Here is a 21,242-nt window from a genome sequence, read left to right as displayed (position 1 = left end):
CACTTCCAATCACAGACCGTGCGGGCGATCGTATCTCGGTGCTTCGGGAGATCTGCCGATCGATTTTTTCGCTTTTTATCCGTCCGTCTTGGTCCTTTCCCTGTATGGCGAGCAGTCTCTCGATTCGATGGGACCTGACAAGGGGAACCGAGGGTGGAGTTGTAAACCGTCCGCGCTGCCAGACGTTAGAGGCTGGTCTCGCTCTGTAAAGCGAATTCTTTCGTCCTTTTACCGCCGGCGAGATCGCTGGCGTCGCGCAGAACTCACGCCGCGAGCGACGGCGACGCGTGCTCAACACACGCTCACAGTCCTTTGGAAGCCCCAAGCTTCCCGCGCATCCTTTCGCGCCAGTTCTTGCCCGTGAAGATGGCGACTCAGGCGGTTTCCGCCGTCGCCGGCATCGCGCCTCAGCAGGCTGCGCCCGCTCAGTCGGCGAAGGCCTCCGGCTTCGCCTCCGGCGGCGTCCGCGTGCCCCGCGTCGCGGGCCTCGCGAAAGGCTCCGCTCGCGTCAAGCACGTGACCCGCGCCTCCGCGACCCCCCAGGTGAGCATCCACACGACGCTCGCGCCTCGAGATGGCGCGGAAGTCCGGCGACCTTCCGGCACCTTCCGACCAACCACCAACCCCAGGGTTCTGGTTTATCCACGATTTTTAGCATGCGCCACAGAGAGCGTCGGGCGCGCGCGCGGGGACGCGCGCGCGATACGACGCACGCGGACCGCGCATCCGCGAAGGGACCGGTCGTTGGTCGCCACGTGACGCGTCTCGAACGCGTCGCGGCCCGGGGCAACGTCGGCCTCAACCGACGATTCTCAGCCGTCAGTGCCGCCCCTTGGCCGAGATATTTTTCCCCACCGCCCCGCGCCCGACGCTGACCCTCCCGTGTTTTTCCCCGCAACCTCAATCGCAGGGCCGCCCCTCTCCCTACCAGTTCGAGAAGGACATGGATCAGCTCGAGGCGCAGCAGTCCGCCCTCGGCCAGGCCCGCCTCGGCGCCTACGGCGTCGTCGTCGGCGGCGCCCTCGCGGTTGGCGCCGCAGCGGGCACCGCCACGGGCTCCAACGCCGCCAAGGCTGTGCTCACCGCGGGCCTCGGCGCCGGCGCCGCCGTCGCCGTCGCCACCGCGGACAAGAAGCGCGTCTCCGCCGCGCCCAAGGCGCTCTGGAACGGCATGCTCAACCGCGATCCCGCGACCATCACCAAGGCTGACGTGGATGCCATCGGAGCCAAGTTTGGCATGAAGGACATGTCCAAGGATTGCCCCGAGGCGGTCACCGAGCTCTACGACGCCTACCTCCAGAGCATCGTCCCCATGGGCGACGATCCCGTGCAGGGCTGGGAGCCCGAGGCGCTCCGCAACTTCCGCCAGCAGCTCGGCCTCGAGGATGCCGACGCCGCCAACGCGCACATCGAGGTTGGCCGCCGCCTCTTCCGCAAGCGCATCGAGCTCGGCGACAAGGACGCCGACCTCGAGTCCCGCCGCGAGTTCCAGAAGCTCGTCTTCATCTCCACCCGCACTTTTGGCGAGAAGCAGGCCAAGTTTCTCCTCCCCTGGAACCGCATCTTCCGCGTCTCCGACGCGCAGGTCACCCTCGCGATGAAGGAATCCGCCTCCAACCTCTTCAAGAACCACGTCAACGAGTCCGGCGCCATCAACACCCTCGAGGCGGGCGCGCTCGCCGCCGCCAGGGCGTACCAGCAGGAGCTCAACCTCAAGGATGCGGACTGCGCTGAGGTTGTCCAGAAGCTCGCTCAGGATTACGTCGTGTCCAAGGTTGAGGCGGCGTCTGAGCTCGCGCAGGTCCGGTCCGTCAACTCGGACTTCACCGAGGCGAACAAGCTCCTCACCGAGGTGCTCGACTACAACAAGAAGATGGGCGCCGGCGGCGACGCGCTTCCCGGCCTCCAGGTTGTCACGCTCGCGGGTTCCTCCTTCGAGGATAAGAGCGGCGAGGCGAACACCCTCTTCCGCAACTTTGTCACCCAGGGCACCGAGGCTGGTGAGTTCTCCGCCGAGCTCAAGTCCTCCGCGGGCGCCCTCAAGGTGCTCTTCGGCATGGGCAACAAGGAGGCGGAGGAGATCGTCCTCGACGTCACCACCAAGAGGTACCGCGAGCTCCTCCGCGACGCCGTCAAGTCCGGCGAGCTGGACAAGGCGGAGTCCCCCGCGAAGGTTCTCCAGTCCATCTGCGAGAAGCTTCAGTTCCCCCCCGAGGTGGCCGCCGATGTCAACAAGGAGAACTACCGCACCAAGATGGAGCAGGTCATGGAGAAGAAGAAGCTCACCGACGAAGACGTCGAGGCTCTCGGCCGCGTCCGCCGCCTCCTCTGCGTCCCCAAGGATGTCGTCGACGAGTGCACCATGGACATCTGCGGCGCCGTCTACAAGTCCGCCGTGCTCAGCGCCCTCTCCGTGGGCACCGAGTCCTTCACCCCCGAGCTCCGCGACAGGTGCAAGCGCGCCAAGGACGCCGTGCGACTCACCGATGACATGGCGCTCAAGATTCTCAAGAACGAGGTTGTCAAGGCGTTCATGGCGTACATCCGCGTCGCGCGCACCAAGCAGAACAAGATCGAGCAGAGCAAGGAGATTCGCAAGATGGTCTACTTCAACAGCACCGTGGTCACCCCCATGGTGTCTGACGTGACCAAGGCGGCTGCCGAGGATGCCGCCAAGGAGCTCGCGGAGCTGCTCAAGGAGGCTCAGGCGGCGGCCAAGCAGGAGGAGGAGGACGAGAAGAAGGAGGCTGAGGCCAAGGCTGAGTCCGAGGAGAAGAAGGAGGAGGGTGAGGAGGCCAAGGACGGCGAGGAGAAGAAGGACGTCGAGGCCAAGGCTGACGGTGAGGAGGGTGAGGACAAGAAGGCTGAGGAGGACAAGAAGGAGGCTGAGGAGATCGCCGCCAAGGTCGAGCAGCCAGCTTACCAGAAGGAGATCAACCTCAAGGACGAGGTCGACAGCGTCACCGCCCAGGGTATCTACCAGGACTACCTCATGTTCTGCATGCAGGGCGACACCGTGAACGCGCCCATGGGCGTGCAGATTACCATCGAGCGTGACCAGTCCGAGTTTACCCGCCTCTCCCAGCTCGGCGACATCCTCGGCCTCAACCAGTTTGAGGTTGGCTCCGTGCACAAGGGCCTCGCCGACAAGGCGTACCGCGCGCAGGCTGAGCAGATTCTCGGCGACGGCCGCGGCCTCACCGCCGACCGCGCCGAGAAGCTCAAGGAGATCCAGCAGGGCCTCTCCCTCCCCGACGCGGATGCGCAGAAAATCATCAAGGGCATCACTTCCAAGAAGATGCTCCAGGACATGCAGGCGCAGATTGCCATGGGCACCCTCACCATCGCCGACATCCGCAAGATGAAGGAGGAGGGCGTCGACATCGAGAACAACATCTCGATGGACAAGCGCATGTCCATGTTCCGTAAGAACGCCGAGAAGCGCCTCACCGACGGCTCTGGCTCCTCTGACCTCTCCGCCCTCACCGAGACCCTGCCCGAGGATCTCTCCATCACCAAGGAGAAGGCGCAGTCGGAGCTTCTCAAGATTGCCAACGAGAAGAAGCGCTCCACCATGGTCCAGGCGGTGGCTGAGCTCCGCCAGAAGAAGGTTGGCGACGTGATCAAGTCCGCCAAGAACCTCGTCGCGTGCCACGGCGTCGCGCCCGAGTCCAAGCTCGAGTGGGCCGTTCAGGAGGAGCTCAAGGACATCTTCAGCGTCTTTGTCATGGAGGGTGCGGGTGCCGAGGAGCAGGATAAGCTCCAGGCGGCGCTCGGACTCGATGACGCCGTCTGCGCTGAGCTCAAGGAGGTTGTGGGTGCGGGCAAGTTCCAGCTCAAGGCTGACGTCGCGGACGAGGCCCTGTTCTAAATCTCTCTTCTCAACCGGCTGAAAACCGGCCGAGGCAGACACAGATTCTTTTGCAGCCTAATACATATATCAGCATTTGCATCAACGAACTTAACAACAGAAAGAATAATCTCACCCTCCGTAAGATTTGGTCTACTTCAACTTGGAGCAGCACTCGAACGCGCGGAGTCTGCGCCCTCATCCCTCCCAAAACGCGGCGCCGGTCTCCTCCCGATCGAACACCGCCAGCGTCTCGACGTGGTCAGACCCGGGAAAGAAGTTAAAACCTTCCGCGTGGGTCAAGCGCCATTCTCCAGACTTGACGAGCGCGTCGCAGTCCCTCTGGAACGCCGCGAAGCCGCAGCTGAGGTAAATGAGCCGCGAGAGCCTCGAGGGGGGCGCGGGAAACTTCACCGTCGGTTGCGACGGCTTCGGCTCCTCCGGGGCCTTCGCGTCGGCGACCGGCGCGTTCGCCGCCTTCGCCCTCTTTTTCTTCCGCGCCCTTCGCTTCGCCGCCCTGGTCATCGGCTTCTTCTCCGTCACGACGGCCGCCTCTGGCTGTCCATCAGCCATCGCCGTCGCCGCCGCCGTCCCCCCCGCCTCCGCCGCCGGCGCCTCGCCCCCCGTCAACGCCGTGAGCGTCCGCGGATCCAGCCCCATCCTCGGCGGGTCCACGATCACGACGTCCGCGTCCCTCACCGCGTCGCGGCACGCGTCCTCGGCTCGAGAGATGGCCATGGATACGCGTCGTCCAACGCCCTCCGGAAGTTTCGATTTGCTCCGTTCAAACGTCTCGGCGGCGGCGCCGACAATCTCCACGCACCTCACGCTTCCCTCGTCGTCCCCATCCTCGCCCATCGTCGCCGCGATGGAGAGCCCGATGGGACCCGCGCCCGCGTACAGCTCCGAGACGGCGGCGCCCCGAAAGACGAACGAGCGGATACGCTCGAGCGCCGCGTCGAAAGCGCGCGAGTTGGCCTGCACGAAGGACCCGGGCGTGAAGCACACGTCCGCGGCGCCGTGCCGGGCCCACACGAACCGTTCTCCCTTGAGGTGCGTCCAGTGCGGGCCGGTGATCTTGTTCCCTGGCGCGTCGTTCCAGTCGATCCACACCGAGTGCACGCGAACCCCGTTCGGGGGTTCTATGTCGCCAGGGCCGTCGGCGCTGTTGCTGTTCCAGAGCTTGAGCGCCAGCGCGATGGCCCGCGGAGCCGTCATCGGCCCCGCCGCCGTCGTCGGCGCCGGGGAGTTCCACACCAACGCCACCTGAACCGCCGCGTCCGTGTCGAGGTCCGCGCGGCCGTCCGCGCCCACCGCGGTGAGCTGGACGTATCGCAGCTCGCCCTCGCCGGTGGTTTCGTCGTACGCCCTGATGCCCGCTCGCTCGCACGCGCTCGCGATGAGCGCGGCGGCGTCGTTGAGCCTCGGGTGCTGCACGACGCATCCGGGGATCTCGACGAGGTCGTGCGAGCCGCGGGCGAAGAGCCCGAGCGCGAGCTTCTCGCCCCCGGCGGCGTCCTCGTCCGGGACCATGCGCGCGGCGAGTCGCGCCCTGGTGCGCCACCCGCGGACGTCGCCCGTGGCGCAATCGAAGGCGGCGTCGTGGCTCCTCGCGAAGTACTCGCGCGCCCTTCTGAGCTCGGGGAAGTCGTCGAGATTGGTGGAGGTCGAGCACCCCGAGCAGGTGTCGAAGTGCGGGCATCCGAGCGAGAAGGCGTCGTCGGTTGACGCGTCCGCGCGCGTCTCGGCCACATCGGAAGTCACGACAGTCGCAGCGCGTCGGACGGGCGACTCCGCTCGTTTCCGCGCCCTCGCCTTGGACGCCTTCCTGGATGCATCGGCGCGCCGAGGGGATCGCGTATCGCGGTCGCCGGATCGACACCAAACGCGGCCACCCACCGCCAACATCGGCGCCGTCGGCTCCGTGCTCAGCAAGCCGCGTGCCAAGAAGAATAATCAGCTGTCAACAGCTGGCGCTCGGCAAGGCCGGGTGGCGAAAGTCCATTGGCTCACAGCTGGCGAGCTTGTGGGCGGGTTTTAAGCAAAAAGTGCGTATGCGGAACGTTGCTGAAGACACTCGTCCGTCCCAAATAGCCCAAAATATCAGCGACACGCGGACGATCCGGGACGAAAAAGGGCGCGGCACACCAAAGTTTTGGCGCGCACGCCTCGGGGCGACCGATGAGCTCGTTGCCCCATGACCCGAGGCTCACGAAGCTCAGCAGATGGTGCGTCCCGGACCCCTGGGATACCTTCGTGGCCGCGGCGTGCTCCTACTTCTGCTTCGGCGGTCCCTTCGTCGTGGCGGGGTGCGCGCTCCTCCCCTTTCTGTTCGTGCTCCCCATTGTGATCGCGTGGTGGGTCGTTGCGGAGGGCGCGTGGCTGGTGCACCGGCGGTACCTGCGCCACAGGCACGAGCAGTTCACGCCCGCGCCCGATAACCCCGCCAGGCGTAAGCAGATGGAGCGCATGCTGCTCATGAAGGACGACGTCATCCCCGACTTTCGCGAGTTCCTCCGCGAGTGGTTCCGCGGCGCCGACCCGCGGCTCATCCGACGCGAGAACGTCAAGGAGTTCGTGCGGTACGGCTTCTACGGCGGCGTGGACGGGCCGCTGGGCCAGGCGGAGGAGGAGATCGAGTGGTGGATCGGCGAGGTGGAGCACACCTGGGGCATCGCCTTCGAACCCGGGCGCACGAACGGCCTAAAGTTCATGGCGCACATGAGGGAACCGCTCAAGGTTTTCCATCAACCCCTCGCGTACTACGCGTACTCTCACTGCGCCGAGGCGCTCGCGGGTTTGGTCCTGCGCTTCTGGGGGTTCACCTGGCACAAGTGCGGGGATACCGGCGTCACCTACTGGCTCAGGCTCGGTCCAAAACCCCTCCCTCGAACGCCGTCTCGGACGCCCAGCCCGGGGATGACGCCGAGCAACTCGTACGAGGCGTTCCTCAACGACACCGCCAACGGAATCGACGGCTCGGACGACTCGCTACACGACTCGGGGCCCGATCCGGACCAGGGCGGATCCGTCGACAAGGGAAGGCGGGGCGTGCCGTGCGCCGTGTGCGGGGGCGTTGACAACAGGACGCCCAAGTATCAGGGCGGCTGGATCAAGCGCACGATTTTCCGCAGGGGCGGCGGCGGCTGGGGCGATAACCGAAAGTGCTTCGCGGGGTGCGCGCCCCGACGCGCGCGGCTCAGCGATGGGACCAAGCTGATGACGCGGGAGAACGACGCGACGACGCCCACGTGGGCGCCCGCCCCCGCGCCGGCGCCGACGCCGCTCGTGTTCCTCCACGGGCTCGGCATCGGCCTCCCGCCGTACCTGTGGACGGTGGCGCACGCGCTCCGCGCCCGGCCGGACAGGCCCGTGGCGCTGGTGTGCCTTCCCGAGATTTCCATGCGCGCGGTGACCCGGGTGCCGTCGCCGGACGACCTGGTGGACGCGGTGGAGAACCTGTGCAGGAGGCACGCGCTGCAGCGGCCGTGCCTGTTGGGTCACTCGTTTGGGTCGTTTCTGGTGGCTCGCGCGTGCCAGCGGTCAAAGGTGGCCGCCGTCGTGATGATCGACCCGGTGTCGTCGTGTCTGATGCTGCCCGCGGTGGTGTCCCGCGTGATGTACCAGCTGGACGACAGGTGGCGGGAGTTGATTGGCCGGGAGAGCGCGGGGATGGAGGCGGTTGACCCCGAGGCGAAGCGGGCGCTGGGCCTGGCTCGCGGAAGATCCGGCGGGATCTTCGACCGGAGGGTTTCCATCCGCGACAAGGCTGAGCTCGTGACCAGGTACCTGTTCACGCTCGCGAGGGACTGGTTCGTCGTGAAGGAGCTCTCCGCGACGGTGGCGCTGTGCAGACAATTCTGGTGGTTTCAGGTTTGCGCCTTTGCCGAGGACCTGCCGGAGAAGACGCTCATGGTGCTTCAGTCTTACGACGCCATCCTAGACGCGGAGAAGATCGCGAGGCACGCACTGCACAGGGAGGCTGCCGAGGTCCTGTGGGTGGAGGGTTTCTCGCACGGAGAGATCCTGGGGCCGCAGGGCTTCGAGGCGAGAAAGCAACTACTGGAGTTTATCCAGAATCTCGACGGCAACTGAATCTCGACGGGAATTGAGGGGGTCTCTGGAACGGGTTTGGACCTATAATACTGTAATCAAATGACAATACTGAAGCTCGTGCTCAGGGCACGGTGTCCGCGTGACCGCCGCCCGCGTAGCCCGCGAAGTCCCACCCCGTCGCCCCCGCACCTCCCCACGGCCTGAAGTGATTTCGGAGCTGCCTCGCGCGGCACTGCCGCCCAACCTCCAAGTTCAGCTTCATCACCGTGCACCCCTCGCGCATCGCCACGTCGGGCGCGAGCTCCGGGTGCAAAATCTTCGCGAGGAGCTCCACGCCGTTCACCAGCCTCGGACCCGCGCGACTGAACAGCACGTGGTGCACCACGTACACCTCCCGGGATCGCACCGCGGGTAAGGCCCAGAATCCGGGTTGCGACGCCAGCCTGTCGAGTTCGTCCAACGTATCCTCCGGCGTTGGCGATACGCACGGGGCGAGGATGAGAACCTCGGGCGCGTACCCGAGCACCTGCTCCCACCGGAGTCCGGCGGCGGGGGCGCCGGGCTCCTGCAGCTCGTCCACGCCCCCCGCGAGGTGTTTCATCTCCGGCAGCCAGTGCCCGCCCACCGCGAGCGGCCTGAGTCCCTCCAGGGATAAAACCTTGGGCCGGCGCTTCGCGGGCGCCACCGCGGCGGTGACGGCGCGAAGCCTCGCGCGAAGCGACCCGACGAGCGCGATCGCCGCGTCCTCCTCGCCCGTCGCCGTGCCCACCTGCACGATCACGTCGAGAACCTCGGAGAGCCTCTGGGGGTCCATGGCGAGCACCCCGGTGTTGTGCGAGACGTCCCTGGATGTACCCGAGTCGGAGCCCCCCGCGTCCGACGTTTGTCCGACGTTGACCTCGCTTCCGTTGTGCAAGTGCGCGCCGAGCAAACCGGCGTGGACGAGCGCCCGGGCGACGACGCTGTCACCGCCCATGCCGCCCGCGCCGCACCGCTCGCAGGCGTCCTGGGTGAGGATGAGCCCGGGCCTCGTGCGCCGGAGCCACTCGACGTCCACGGACATCCCGGGGAGGACGGCGCCGGGGGAGTTTGAGCTGTCCAGCTTGTTCGCGCTGGTCATCAGACTGCCGATGCTCTGCGGCCTGCTCATGCCGCCCTGCTTGGCGTTGCGAACCTTGGTGTTGGAGCGAAGGACGATGGGAAACGCCCTGGCGACGGACGGCGGGAAGTTACACCTGTCCGTCACGCACACCAGCCTCGATTGCAGACCCAACGCGTGGATGATCTCGGTGGCGGCGGGGGTGAGCGAAGCGATCGTGCACGTCTTCGACGGCGGCGGCTGGGGCACCGCGCTCGGCGTGTGCAGGTGCCCGAGCTCGCCCTCGCCCCGCTGAAGCTCATCCGTGGAACCCCCGAGGCCCGCCGCGGGGGGAAACGAGAGCAGAGCCTCGTGGTCGAGAAAGTCTGGAACCGACCCGGCGCGGCGCGGGGTTCGTCCGTCGTTGAGGCTCGCGTTGGACGACGATCGAAGCATCGAGGAGGGCGTTCCCGTCATCGATGCCGTCTGCTTCATCATGCCGATAGCCTCCATCGACCCGTGGTCCTCGCTGTGCGTGCGCCTGTGCCGGCCCATGGACCCGCCCGCGTTCAACCCGCCGCTCCCCCCGCCGTTGCTCAGCGGAGAAACGCCGGATTCGTGGCCGTACTCGTCCTCGCCGCCGTTGATGGACGCGCTGCTGCCCATGTTGCCCATGGACGACATGCTCCCCAAGCCACCCATCGTCTCACTCATCGAGTCCGTGCTCTTGACCCGTGGCATCTGCATCTTTCCCCTGCCCGCGCTCCCCGGAGTGGACGGAACCACCGGAGGGAGCTTCCTCGCCGCCGCCGCCGCCTTCAGCGCAGCCTCAGCCGCCGCCGCGGGTACGCCCTTGCACACGTCCACGAAGTGACGCGCCATCTCGGGCGTTCCGCCCCAGTGTAGCCTCGCGTACGACATCAGGACGTTGCGCCACGCGTACCCCTCCACCCGGCCGACGGCTTCCCAGTGATTGGCGGATGGACCCTTCTCGTTCGCCGCGTCGCGATCGACGTCCACGACGCCGCCGTCGCCGACCGAGCCGTTACGAGCCGTTACGTCCCTCCCCGAAGCCGAAGCCTCCTCCGGGGGCCTCACGTCGTACGCGCCGAACCATCCCGACTGCCCCGGGCCGTCACCGAGCGGCGGCTCGGCGACAATCTCCGAGTTTCGATGAACCCGACCCCGCGCCCTGCACCCCGCGGGGAAGAGCGGGCAGCCGGGCCGGATGGTAACCTCCGCGTAGCTCGACGCGGGAGCGGCGGCGACGCGCGTGGAGAAGGGCGCGAGGCCGCACATCGGCCGCGGCTGTGCGCCGCCCTCGGGGATGAGCGCCTGAGACAGGAACATCAATCCGCCGCACTCGCCGTAGATGACGCCGCCGCCCGCCGCGAACGCGGTGATGGCCATTCGAAGGCTCCGGTTGCCGGTGAGCTCCTGCGCGTACAGCTCGGGGTACCCGCCGCCGAACAGTATCCCCCTGCACCCCTGCGGCAGCGAGTCCCCCGCGACGGGCGAGAACGGCACGAGGTCCGCGCCGCACTCGCGAAGCAGCGCCAGATTCTCGCGGTAGTAGTGGCAAAACGCGGCGTCTCTGGCGATGCCCACGCGAACCGTGTTTGAAAACAGCGGCCGCGGGATGAGATGCGACGCGCCCGTGCCCACGCCGCGGCCCAACCGAGCGACGACCCCGCCCACGAGGTTGCGGCCGAAGGAGTGCTCCTTCTTCGGGGTGTTGGCGCGCAGCGGGGACCCCGCGTGCGACCCGGACGTCGCGCGCTTGGGAGACTCGGGTATCACCGGGAACTTGTTGCGGTCCTTCCCGCCGAAGCTGTCCAACCTGTCCAGGGGTTGCTTCGGTTTGGGCGCACCCCCGTCCGCGCCGCCGCCGCCGCCGCTCGTTCCCTCGGAGTCGTCCAGGCTCAGTCGACGCGCGCCGAAGGAAGCCTCCCACAGGACAGCCTCCCCCTCCCCTCTCGGCACCGGCCCAGCCCCGTCTCCGACCCGCGTATCCGGAATGGACCGATGAGAAGAAGAACCGGAACGATGGGACCCTGCGCGGGCGTCGTCCATCCCCGGGTGAGATGCCCCGTGGTTCGCGGCGTCCTCCTCCTCGGCATCCTCCTGAGGCTCGGTGAACTCCCACGCGGCGTTCATCACGGCCGTGAGGTCCACCGTCTTGCCCACGACGTCCGCGAGCTGCGCCGCCACCCCGGTGACAAAGTTGGGATCGCCCGAATCCTTCTCGGGCGACTGCGCCTTCCCCCCCTTGCCGTCGTCGGCCCCTGAACCCTTCTTCCCGTCGCTCTCCTTGTCTATGAGGTGACTGGCGTACGGGTTGCGACTGCCCCCGACGGAGGCGGCGCCGCCGGCGTTCAGCGCGGCAGCCGCCTTGGCCGCGGCGGCGGCGAGCGCCGAGTGCGGTCCCTGATGGCCGCCCCCGTCCCTGAGCACCCCGAGCCCGGAGTCGTCCCTGCGCAGAGCGCCGAAGATCGGCGCGCCGATCCCGGCGCCCTCGATGGAGTCGCGGATGTGCTTCTCGTGCGCGGCATCCTTGGTCTTGTTCAAGATGACGCCCGCGATTGGGAGCTCTTCGTCGAACGCGAGGTGTCCCTTGAGGAGCGCGGCTGCCGATCGCGCGGGTAGCCCGTCGCAGTCGAGGACGAGGACGACGGGCGCGCCGAGCCACTTGGCGAGCTGTCCGGTGCTGCCGTCCTCGTCGCCGAACGTTCCGTCGTAGAGGCCGTCGCCGCCCTCGACGACGGCGACGTCCGCGTCGCCCGCGAGGCTCCGCGCGACGGAGAGGTTGTGCTCCTTGGTGAGCATCCACCCGTCGAGGTTGTAGCTGGGCTTGCCGGTGGCGGCCTCGTGCAGGAGCGGGTCCAGGAGGTCGGGGCCGACCTTGAAGCCCTGGACGCGCAGGCCGCGCTGGCGGAGGGCCGCCATGAGGCCGACCGTGACCGTGGACTTGCCCACCCCGGCTTGCATCCCCCCGACCACAATCACCTTGCAGCCCCCCATCTCGGTTTCAATTCGTCCCTTCGAGCTCGCTTCCTATCGGTCCGCCATCTGAGCCCTCGCTCGTTGTTTCGGTGCGATGCGAGCGTACCCGCGGTCGTCCGTCGTTTCCGACGGCGTCCCTAGCGCGGCGCTCGTTCGCCCCGCCGGTGTGAGCACCCGTCGCGGGGTCCGACCGGACCTCACGCTCCGAGGCGAAGCCTTTTGAAAGTCGAAAAGATCTGAGCCAGTTTGCTTGTTAACAGCAATCACGACGTGTAACTAAGTAACCATAGGTTCATTTAATTGAATTTAAATCGTATGGGATGACAGTCAGGATCTGGAACCTCATCCACTTCGAGCGACGTCATCCCCCGCTGGAAAAGCTCCTGGAAAGCACCAAAGCAGAACACATTCTAGGTCCGCGAGGAGTCGCGTAAGAACCATGCTTGCTTTCTCTCTCTCCGCGCGCGCGGCTGTCGCCACCCGCGTCGCCACTCCGGCGACGCAGAGGCGTGGTGAGTTCCCGCGACATCACACCGGCGCATTCTCCGGTTCCCGGGACCAATTTTTTCTTCGCCATGGGGTTAGGGTTTGGGCGATGCGGAGCACCCCGCGCGGTGCCGGAAAACGCGCCTTCAAGGCGACCCAGACGCGTCCGCCCATCGTGTGGGCCCGCGGGAGCATCGACGATGGAGTTTTCTACCCATGAGGCGCGCTCGCGGCTCGTCGATTTCCGCGCGTCGACCGTCCCGCGCGGTCGCGTTGCCCGTCATCGGCGTCCATCCATCTCTCGGTTTATCCACGTGGGGCCACGTTGGCCCACCGCCACGCGTGGCCCGAGAGCGACCCCTCGCGCCCGGTTCCCACACGCGTATCTCCCCTCCGCACGACTCTGACCATCGCGCACCCTCCCTTCCTCCCCGTAAATCCAGCCACCCCCTCCACCCAGGTCGTGGCCAAGGTCACCCCCAAGGAGGCTCGTCGCCAGAAGCGCCACACGAAGATTCGCTCCAAGGTTTCCGGCACCGCGGACCGCCCCCGCATCTCCGTCTACCGCTCCAACCAGCACACCTACGTGCAGGTCATCGACGACGAGAACCAGACCACCCTGTGCGCCGTGGGCACCATGTCCCCCAAGATCAAGGAGATCGTGGGCACCGAGGAGTGGAAGACCAAGACTGTGGATGCGGCTCGCGAGGTTGGCAAGGCGGTGGGCGCCATGTGCGTCGAGAAGGGTATCAAGACGGCGGTGTTCGATCGCGGCGGGTTCGTGTACCACGGGCGCGTCAAGGCGGTCGCGGAGGCGGCGCGCGAGGCGGGCGTGGAGTTTTGAGCGAGCGGCTATAGGCGAGGCGTGGATACCAAGGATTCGAGCGACTCGGCGACTTTTTCGGACAAACGAACGGAGCGTCGCCTCGAGGATGGCCGGACTAGCCGGCCGTCGAGGAGGACGGGGAGGTTGCCGCGAGCGCCGATGCGTGGCGATCACGCAGAGCGTGTCATACATTCTTTCGCGTATCTATCTTTAGGCTGTTGATATACAATCAAAGTACCAAGCAACGGGCCGAGCCTCTTTTTTCTCTGACTTTTTTTTGGTTTTGGGAAACTTTATCCTTTTTCCCGAAAAGCACGGGCGTCCAGTTTGGGAACCGCGAAATTTCCGCAGAGCGCCACACAGCCACTCGTCGCGTCGTCCGAGTTTATCTGTTTTGTTGCAATCGCCCTCCCCGAGGACGTCACTCCGAGCTTCCACGCCACCCGATACATCACCCGTTCCGAACGATGGCGTCCACCTTTGTCGGTGCCCCCACCGCTCTGCGTGCGCAGGTCGCGCCCCGCCGCGGCTCCCGCTCAACCCGCGCGCTCACCCGCGCCGATGCCGCCGCGCAGGCCAGCCTCGCGGTGACCCCCGCCACGGTCGGCTCCCGCTCGGGTTCCGCGTCCGTCAAGGGCACCGTGCGCAAGCAGAACGAGGATCGCTTCGCCTCCTACGTGAGTTACCCACCGCATCGACGCGACGTCGGACGCCCGATGCCCGAAACCCTCGCCCCTCGTCGCCCCCTCGCGAACCCTCCGATGACGTTTGGTGGACCGTCGTTTTATGATCGGCGTCGAAATCTCACCCACGCTGACCCGCGCCCTCCCGCTTTCGTGACGAACAGACCAACCCCAACGCGAAGGACGGCTCCCCTTACGCCATTTACTCCGTGTTCGACGGCCACGGCGGCTTCGCCGTGTCCGAGTGGCTCAAGCAGAACCTCGCCGGCCTCATCGTGGAGGAGTGGCCCAAGGCTGACTTCTGCCTCGAGGCGCTCTCGCAGGCGTGCCTCCGCGCCGACTACGATCTCATCCAGCCCCCGCCGGGCTTCTTCGGCGCGTTCGGCGAGCGCGGCGTCGGCGGCGCCAAGTGCGGCTCCACCGCGGTCATCGCCACCCTCTTCGAGCAGGGCGGGAAGCCCACGCTCGCCACGGCCAACGTCGGCGACGCTCGCATCCTCCTCGTCCGCGACGGCAAGGCTGTGCAGCTGTCCGTGGACCACGTCCCCGACGACGAGGCCGAGCGCAAGAGGATCGACCGCGGTAACCCCAACCTGAGGAAGTCCCTGGTGACGTTCACGGAGGGGAGCTGGCGCGTGGGCGGCGTCCTCGCGCTCTCCCGCGCCTTTGGCGACGCGTTCCTCAAGGAGTCTGGACGCTTCGAGGGCCTCGGCGAGCGCAACGCGGACTACGGCTCCGGGTTTGGGCTCAACGCCGAGCCCGACTGCTACATCGAGCAGCTCACCCCGACGGACAGCTGGGTCATGCTCTCCTCCGACGGGCTCTTCGCCAACGACGAACGCGGCGGCGGCGGCGGCTTCGAGAACCAGGAGATTGCCGACTTTCTCCTCGCCGCCCCGGCGGACGCGTCCCCGGAGAGCCTCGCGAAGGAGCTGTGCAGCATGGCCGTGTCCAAGGGCAGCACCGACGACATCACGGTGACCCTCATGCGACTTTAAAATGTGGGAGAAGAGGAGAGAATCAAGGGAGAGGGTGGGGGGGAAATTTCTGGTGCCGAGCGCCCGACGGTGTGTTTCGGGCGCGAGTCGCGCCGTCGTATCACGCGAAGTTAGTCCAAAGGCACGCGCGCCGTGGGTACTTCGCGACATTGTTTCATAATATCATCGCAGCCAATCGATAAACGAGCGTCTTCAGGTGCGCAGAGGGCGGGAGCGTCGAGCCGCGCGGGCAAGAAAGTCCAGGCCAATGGCATCGATTTTTGCGAATCGCGTGATTACGTGGCGCATCCTCGTGGGTTGTGATCACACATCGGCAACTGACAAACAGAAGAGATCGCTCGGCAACCCGCGGGCTCACAACGTCAGAGCACCGCTCCGCTGTACCGACGAGAACGATGGCCTCCATCGCCGCTTCCCCCGCCGGCCTCTTCGCTCGCCGCGCCGCCTTCAACGGCCTCGCCGTCAGGTGCGCCCCACAACGTCGCCTCCCCGACGCGGCACCCCGCTGATCTCGAATTTCCAGCTCTGACCGTGCAGCCAAATATCTTCTTCTCCCCGGTATACCAGGCCCCGCGCAGTCGCCCGCGCCGTCCCCGCGGTTCGTTTCGCGCCCGTCGCCGCTCTCAAGAAGGATGACGAGTGGGAGACCCAGAAGGCCGGTCCCGCGTTCAACCTGGCGCTCGCTGCGATGGTTGCCGGCAGCGTCTTCGTCACGGATGTGGTCTCCCCCGAATACGCCGAGGCCGCGCGCTCCTCGGGCAGGATGGGTGGTTCCTCCTTCCGCTCCGCGCCCCGCGCCGCGCCCCGCGGCGGCATGGGCGGCCAGTCCCGCCAGGCGCCCCCAATGGTCGGCGGGATGGGTTACGGCTACGGCATGCCCATGATCATGCCCATGCCCATGTTCTCCCCCTTCGGTTTTGGTTTCGGGTTCGGCGGTCTGTCCTTCATCTTCAACATCCTCATCTTCCTGTGGGTCGCCAACTTCTTCCTGAGCTTCGTGTCCAGCCTCACCGCGGGCAACGATAAGCGCAACGATGACGACCGCTTCTAATGGTCCGGACCGTCGAGTCCTTTATTAGCGCCGCCTAGAACTCCTGTAATACCGTTCCTTTTCATTTTCGTCGGCGTCTGAGACACCTCGTTCTCAGTTGCTAATCTGTTGTTCTATCTCTCTGTGTCGTCGTGTCTCAGTTCCAGCTCATCCACCACACGTACATCCTCCCCAAGTTCGACCTCGACACCGCCTCTTCGATGAGCCGCCGCGCCTGACCCTGGCACGACAGCGGCAGCGACGGCGCCGCGCCCACGCCGACCACGACGCCCTCCAGCCTCGACCGGATCTTCTCGAGCTGATCCCTGGCGCGCTCGGGGGATGTGTCCGCCTCGCCCCGTCCCCTCGCTTTGCTCCCCTTGGTCCACTCCAGCAGCGGGTCGTGCACGAATGTCTCGAGCACGGACATGAGAGCCTCCCTGTGCGACCGAAGCACGCCGAGGGTGATCTCGCACACGCGCATGAACGTCCCCTCGTAGCCGCCGGCGCCGAGTCCGTCGACGATGTTTTGCGTCAGACGAAACGGGACCATCTCGGGCGTCTCAAGTTCGAGACCCTTATCGAAAAGGCACGAGAAGTCCACGTGGACGCAGTCGCCCGACTCCTGATCGAGCAAGATGTTCTCGCCGTGTCGGTCGCCCAATCCGACGACGTGACCGACCATGGACCAGACCGCGGCGGTGTGCGCAAAGGCAGTTCTCGCGCCGTGCCAAGCCGCGGGCCTGTCCTTCCACCGGTTGAGGAACCAGCGGTGGAACACGGGGGGAAACTTCTTCAGAATTTCGGACATCCACGTCGTGGGCGTCGCCTTGAGACTCTCGTGCATGCGCTTGACGTCCCCTAACGTCTGCTTCGTGTAGATCCCGTCCTGGACGTACAGCGCCTGGATGACGTGCCTAAGACCCGTCGTGTTTGGGACCCACTCGATGATGCCGCAGTCCTCGGTGAGGGGCAGCACCGCGAAGGTTCGGAGGTAGAGCCTGCGCTTGCGGCTCGAAGGGTCCCGCGCCAACAAGCGGTTGAGCATGGTGGTGAACTCCATCATCCGCAGGTCCTTTCGCAGGTCATCCTTGGGCTTGCACAGGAACGCGTACTTGTGCCCATCGGATCCGACTATGGTCAGCTTCTTTGGCTTTTGCAGAGACGCCAGCACGCTCACCTCGTCTTCGATGCTCTCGATCGTTGCCACGTCCTGATTAAACGCGGACCACTCCGCGACCGATGGAACGAGGTGCTTGTTCGCCGCGTTGCGCATGGTCGGCGGGGGCAAGTTGGGCGTGAGCGCCACCTGCCCGGGCACCATCACCTGACACGGCGTCAGACGCTTCAATGCGGGAAACTCCGTCTTGAGCGAAAACGTCTTGGCCGGTCGGTTGTTTGCCAGGGGTTTGGGCTGGAACGCGCACACGCGTATGAGCTGATCGGCCAGGGACGCGGATTGGTCAAAGAGCGGGCGAAGGGCGGGCGGCGCACCCTCCCTCGCGCGGTCCAGGATCCGTTGCGCAGCGTCTGCCCGCTCGAGGTGCAAGCTCCGCGCCATCGCCGTCATCGACCACAGCACCTGGTTCGGGAAATGCTTCACCAGGCGGTACAGCAGATCGTGAATGAGGGCGCCCACCTCCTGGTGCGGGTGGAGCAGCCGCGAGCTGAGCTGGGGCAGCGCCGGGAGCCACACGTACAGCGGCAGAGTTGACGCGAAAGTCTTCAGGTTGGCGGTCACCTTGGACGCAACCTTTCGCTCCTTCTGCTGCTCCACCGTGAGCTGCTGCCGGCGGTCCTTGGCCTCGTGCGCCGCCGCGGAAGCGCCGACGTCGAACCACACCGTCAGTAGCCGGGGAAGGGACTCGTAAACGTGCCTGTGTCCGTACCTGAGCGACGTGGCGTAAAAGTTGATGACGTCCTCGACGTAATCGATGGATTTTTCATCCACGTCGTAGTTGCGTCGCTGCTTTTGAATCGTCTCCGACCCGCCCGTCGCCGCGCGCTGCTGCTCGCGCCTCGTGGCGTCCTTCCACAGGTCGTCCATCCACTTGGCGGCGTGGAAGTTGGCCTTCTCGGAGTACTTCTGGTCCGCCAGCACGCTCTTGTAAACATCCTGCAGCTCCCTCTTCGGCTTTCCGCCCGTCGCTGCGCTCCACCTCGCGAGACGAAGCTGCGCGCTGGACGCCGTCTTGGGATCCGCGTTTGCCAGCGCAGGGTCGTTCAGCGCCTCCTGGATCTCCACGACGGCCCTGTGCTGCTTACCCGACGCCCACAGCAGCTTGGCCTGTTCCACCGCGAGGGCCATCCCTGGGGACGGTCGGCCGTCGCCGTCGCGAGCCAGCGGGTTGATCGCGGTTACCCCCTCCAGCGCGGCTCTCGCCTCGAGGAGCGCGAGCTGCGCGGCGCCGTGATGGCCGCTGGACCTGCAGAGCTTGGCCTGCGCGAGCCACGTGTACGCTGCGGCGTTCTTGGCGTCGAGCGCGTTGTACGTGGCGCGGCGGAGGGCGAGGATGGGCTCGCGGGTCGCCAGCGCGGTTGGCGTGAGCTCGAGTCGCGTCTCCCAATCCGCCAACATGTCGACGCCCTTCACCGCGCCGCGCCCGCGGCCCTCAGTCGCCCGTTCGAGGGACGTCACGGCCGCCATCGCCTCCTCAGCCTCACGAAGGAGGTGGAGCTGCGTGATGGTCGGGTGCGCCCGGCGGTAGGACCCCTCCATCGCCGCCGCCGCGAGGGGCGTGATCAGGGCATCGCGAGCAGCCGTCGCCGCGCGGGCAACCCCCTCGGCGTCCCGCCGGTGAAGCGCGAGGAGCACCCTGCCGACCGCAGCCTCGCCCCCGGGCCTGCCGTGCTCGCCGCCGAAGGAGCCACCGCCGGTGGTCCCGGCCTGTGATGGACTCCCCGCGTCGTCGAGGACGCCGAGGAACCCCTCGAGGCTGTCCCACCGCCCGAGCCTCCAAGCCGCCGCCGCGCCAGCCTCTGCGAGTTCCGCGCTCGCCGCGGGCCTCTGGGCGATCAAGGCGTTAGCCTCGCGCTCCAGCGCCCTGAGGTGACCCAGACCCTGAAGGCACCGCAGACGACCCCACTCGGCGCCATCCAGCGACGCGGTGGGCTCGACGTCCGCGCCGCGCCGCTGCAGGGCGGATTCGTAGTGCGTCAGCGCCTCGGTCCACTCGCCGTTTTGCTCGTGCTGCAGCAGCGCATCCTCCGCGCGTCGCCTCGCCGCAGCCGCCGCGTTCAGCGAAGGGTCCAACCGCAGTTTGTCGTCCACGTCCATCATATCGTCCACGCCCAGGGCGTCCAACGGACGCGGGCGGGACCTGAGCCGGGATATGGCCTGCAGCGCGTCCGGCTCGGCGAGGCCCTGGTGCGTCGCCGCGAGAAACGCCGCGGAGGCGTCGTCGAGCCCGCCACCCTCGGGGTAATAAGGGTTTAGCGACGCCTGGTTGATGACGTTCTTGGCCGCGCGAAGGTGATCCTCGAAGTAGAGCAGGGCCCTCGCGGGCGCGCCGCATCGCAGCGCCGCGCGCGCGAGTAACTCGCGCGGGACCGAGTCGAGCAGCGCTTTGACCGCGTCCACCGCGGGTTGGAGCGAATTGTCCCTGGCGACGTCGGCATCCTCGGACCACGTCGTGAGCTGGTCCAGGAGGGTGAAGACCGCCTGCGCGGCGAGCTCCGCCTGTTCGCCGTGTAAGGACTTGCTCTGTGTGGTGTCCGAGGCTGTCCACGCGGCGCCCGCGGCGTCGCGAAGCACGGCCATGATCTCCGCGGCGACGTCATCTCGCCGCGACGCGTCGTCGGCGCCGAGGGCGTCGAGGACCATGCGGGGGAGCAGGAAGAGCATGGTGCGAGTGTCGTGGCGGAACACGCCCGCGGAGCACGCCTGGAAGAGGGGCGCGTCCGGTCCGTCAGCCTCCGTGGCCAACGCGCGGCACCACGCGTACATCCACCGCCGGAACGTGGGCCCGCCCGGGGTTTGGTACAGCGGCCGCACCGTCGACGGCTTCTGGGGCTTTTGCGTGAGGCAGTACATGGAGGTGAGACCGGGCGCGAGCAAGACTCTGACGTCCTCGGGGAGCGAGCCCCAGAAAGACTCGCCCGCTCGCGTGGCACCCGCGGGTAGGTGCGTGGATCCATCGTTCGCCGCGATGACGTCCTCGGCCCTCACCGACGCGGGCCTGCAGCCGACGTGCACCAGCACCTCCTGCACGGCGAGCGCGGCGGCGTCGAGCATGTCCACGTCGTTCGCGCCCCTCACCGTCCTCGCGATGTGGTCGCACAGCAAAACCCTAGCGAGGTCCGACGAGTCCGTTCCCAGCGTCACCTTCTCGGCCGAGGCGACGGGCATGTCGATGCGACCCGGGTCAATCGCGCCGAGCTCGCCGAGGCACTGCGCCGCGAGCCTGTGCACCTTTCGAGACAACGCGGTGCGCCCCTCACCCGCGAAGCACCTGAGAAGCGCCGCGACGAGCCTCCCGACGACGCGGTCGGACCAACCGGCGTCGCCCTCGCCCCCGGCGAGGAGCGCGGAGACGGCGGCGGGATCGGCGCGGAGCGCGCGACGGAGCTCCCCCAGCGCGGTGGCTCGCACCGCCTGGGACTCGTCCTCGGCGCCGTCGGTGAGCGTCGCGAGCAGGGAAGGGAGGGGAACCTCGCCTCGCTCCCGGCTCACCGCGGCGTTGGCCCTCGCGAGGCTGTCGCACGCGGGGAGCATGGGAAGGCGCGCGAGGTGCCCCCGCATGCAGGACGCGCCGCTTCGAAACACCAGTTCGTCGATAACCTCCGCCGCCGCCGAGGCGTTGTCCACACCGGACTCGTCGTCGCCGACGCCCGCGCCGACGTCGCTCCCGCGCCGCGAGCCCCCGGACCCCCCGGAGTTCACAGAGTCGGGGAGGTGGGGGAGAATCGCGACGACGACGCGGCCCGCGACGCGCCTGAGGTGGTCCGGTGCGTGACCGGCGAGCTGCTTCACGAGCAGGAGCCACGCGGCGAGCGCGGTGTTGCGCACCGACAGCGACGGCCGCTCCAGCGCGCTGGTGAGATGCGCCATAACCTTGGGGGCGAACTGCGGCAGGTGCGGTCCGATGAGGTGCACCATGATGGTGAGCGAGCGGAGGAACCGGCGCTGCGCCGCGGCGTCCCCGCTTCGATCGTTGTGATCGCCCATGACCAGCCACGTGAAGTGCGGGCGGAGAAAGTCCGGAACCGAGGGGGGCTTATCGGTGCCATCCG

General features: G+C 67.0%; 9 protein-coding genes across 9 annotated transcripts; 5 read left to right on the top strand and 4 right to left on the bottom strand.

Moving 5' to 3' along the window:
* Positions 1-366: 366 nt before the first annotated feature.
* TIC110 (chloroplast envelope anion channel-forming Tic110 family) lies at positions 367-3,871 on the top strand (the record flags this gene model as incomplete). Its single annotated transcript, XM_002503132.1, has 2 exons — positions 367-543; positions 932-3,871. The coding sequence occupies 2 exons, from the start codon at positions 367-369 to the stop codon at positions 3,869-3,871; spliced, it is 3,117 nt and encodes a 1,038-aa protein (XP_002503178.1).
* A 177-nt stretch (positions 3,872-4,048) lies between these two features.
* MICPUN_59220 (predicted protein) lies at positions 4,049-5,758 on the bottom strand (the record flags this gene model as incomplete). The annotated part of the gene is made up of 1 exon (XM_002502774.1): positions 4,049-5,758. One exon carries the CDS (start codon positions 5,756-5,758, stop codon positions 4,049-4,051), a length of 1,710 nt encoding a protein of 569 aa, XP_002502820.1.
* Positions 5,759-6,031: 273 nt separating this feature from the next.
* Positions 6,032-8,019, top strand: MICPUN_59219 (predicted protein; the record flags this gene model as incomplete). The annotated part of the gene is made up of 1 exon (XM_002503131.1): positions 6,032-8,019. One exon carries the CDS (start codon positions 6,032-6,034, stop codon positions 7,943-7,945), a length of 1,914 nt encoding a protein of 637 aa, XP_002503177.1. The 3' UTR covers positions 7,946-8,019.
* A 185-nt stretch (positions 8,020-8,204) lies between these two features.
* On the bottom strand, positions 8,205-8,738 carry MICPUN_76178 (ATP-binding cassette superfamily; the record flags this gene model as incomplete). The annotated part of the gene is made up of 1 exon (XM_002502773.1): positions 8,205-8,738. A coding segment is annotated over one exon (534 nt), but the record flags the coding sequence as incomplete, so codon positions are not given.
* A 1,089-nt stretch (positions 8,739-9,827) lies between these two features.
* On the bottom strand, positions 9,828-12,005 carry MICPUN_82381 (predicted protein; the record flags this gene model as incomplete). The annotated part of the gene is made up of 3 exons (XM_002502772.1): positions 9,828-9,971; positions 10,143-10,802; positions 11,439-12,005. Coding segments are annotated over 3 exons (1,371 nt in total), but the record flags the coding sequence as incomplete, so codon positions are not given.
* Positions 12,006-12,406: 401 nt separating this feature from the next.
* Positions 12,407-13,544, top strand: RPL18.1 (ribosomal protein L18). The gene is made up of 2 exons (XM_002503130.1): positions 12,407-12,499; positions 12,917-13,544. The coding sequence occupies exons 1-2, from the start codon at positions 12,427-12,429 to the stop codon at positions 13,315-13,317; spliced, it is 474 nt and encodes a 157-aa protein (XP_002503176.1). The 5' UTR covers positions 12,407-12,426; the 3' UTR covers positions 13,318-13,544.
* A 203-nt stretch (positions 13,545-13,747) lies between these two features.
* MICPUN_59216 (predicted protein) lies at positions 13,748-15,160 on the top strand. The gene is made up of 2 exons (XM_002503129.1): positions 13,748-13,976; positions 14,147-15,160. Exons 1-2 carry the CDS (start codon positions 13,767-13,769, stop codon positions 14,978-14,980), a joined length of 1,044 nt encoding a protein of 347 aa, XP_002503175.1. The 5' UTR covers positions 13,748-13,766; the 3' UTR covers positions 14,981-15,160.
* A 188-nt stretch (positions 15,161-15,348) lies between these two features.
* On the top strand, positions 15,349-16,100 carry MICPUN_59215 (predicted protein). The gene is made up of 2 exons (XM_002503128.1): positions 15,349-15,446; positions 15,548-16,100. The coding sequence occupies exons 1-2, from the start codon at positions 15,376-15,378 to the stop codon at positions 16,029-16,031; spliced, it is 555 nt and encodes a 184-aa protein (XP_002503174.1). The 5' UTR covers positions 15,349-15,375; the 3' UTR covers positions 16,032-16,100.
* A 78-nt stretch (positions 16,101-16,178) lies between these two features.
* MICPUN_75688 (predicted protein) lies at positions 16,179-17,355 on the bottom strand (the record flags this gene model as incomplete). The annotated part of the gene is made up of 1 exon (XM_002502771.1): positions 16,179-17,355. A coding segment is annotated over one exon (1,177 nt), but the record flags the coding sequence as incomplete, so codon positions are not given.
* Positions 17,356-21,242: the final 3,887 nt, after the last annotated feature.

The sequence above is a fragment of the Micromonas commoda genome, chromosome 6 (assembly GCF_000090985.2).
Source record: "Micromonas commoda chromosome 6, complete sequence".
Lineage (NCBI taxonomy): Eukaryota > Viridiplantae > Chlorophyta > Mamiellophyceae > Mamiellales > Mamiellaceae > Micromonas > Micromonas commoda.
This window is presented reverse-complemented; position numbering and strand designations above follow the sequence as displayed.

Excerpts from the sequence above, each read along its gene's own strand:
- RPL18.1 (XM_002503130.1), top strand. The coding sequence starts at position 12,427 with ATGCTTGCTTTCTCTCTCTCCGCGCGCGCGGCTGTCGCCACCCGCGTC. Across the intron at positions 12,500-12,916 it reads TCCGGCGACGCAGAGGCGTG|CCACCCCCTCCACCCAGGTC; the intron begins GTGAGTTCCCGC and ends CCGTAAATCCAG.
- MICPUN_59216 (XM_002503129.1), top strand. The coding sequence starts at position 13,767 with ATGGCGTCCACCTTTGTCGGTGCCCCCACCGCTCTGCGTGCGCAGGTC. Across the intron at positions 13,977-14,146 it reads AGGATCGCTTCGCCTCCTAC|ACCAACCCCAACGCGAAGGA; the intron begins GTGAGTTACCCA and ends CGTGACGAACAG.
- MICPUN_59215 (XM_002503128.1), top strand. The coding sequence starts at position 15,376 with ATGGCCTCCATCGCCGCTTCCCCCGCCGGCCTCTTCGCTCGCCGCGCC. Across the intron at positions 15,447-15,547 it reads TTCAACGGCCTCGCCGTCAG|GCCCCGCGCAGTCGCCCGCG; the intron begins GTGCGCCCCACA and ends CCGGTATACCAG.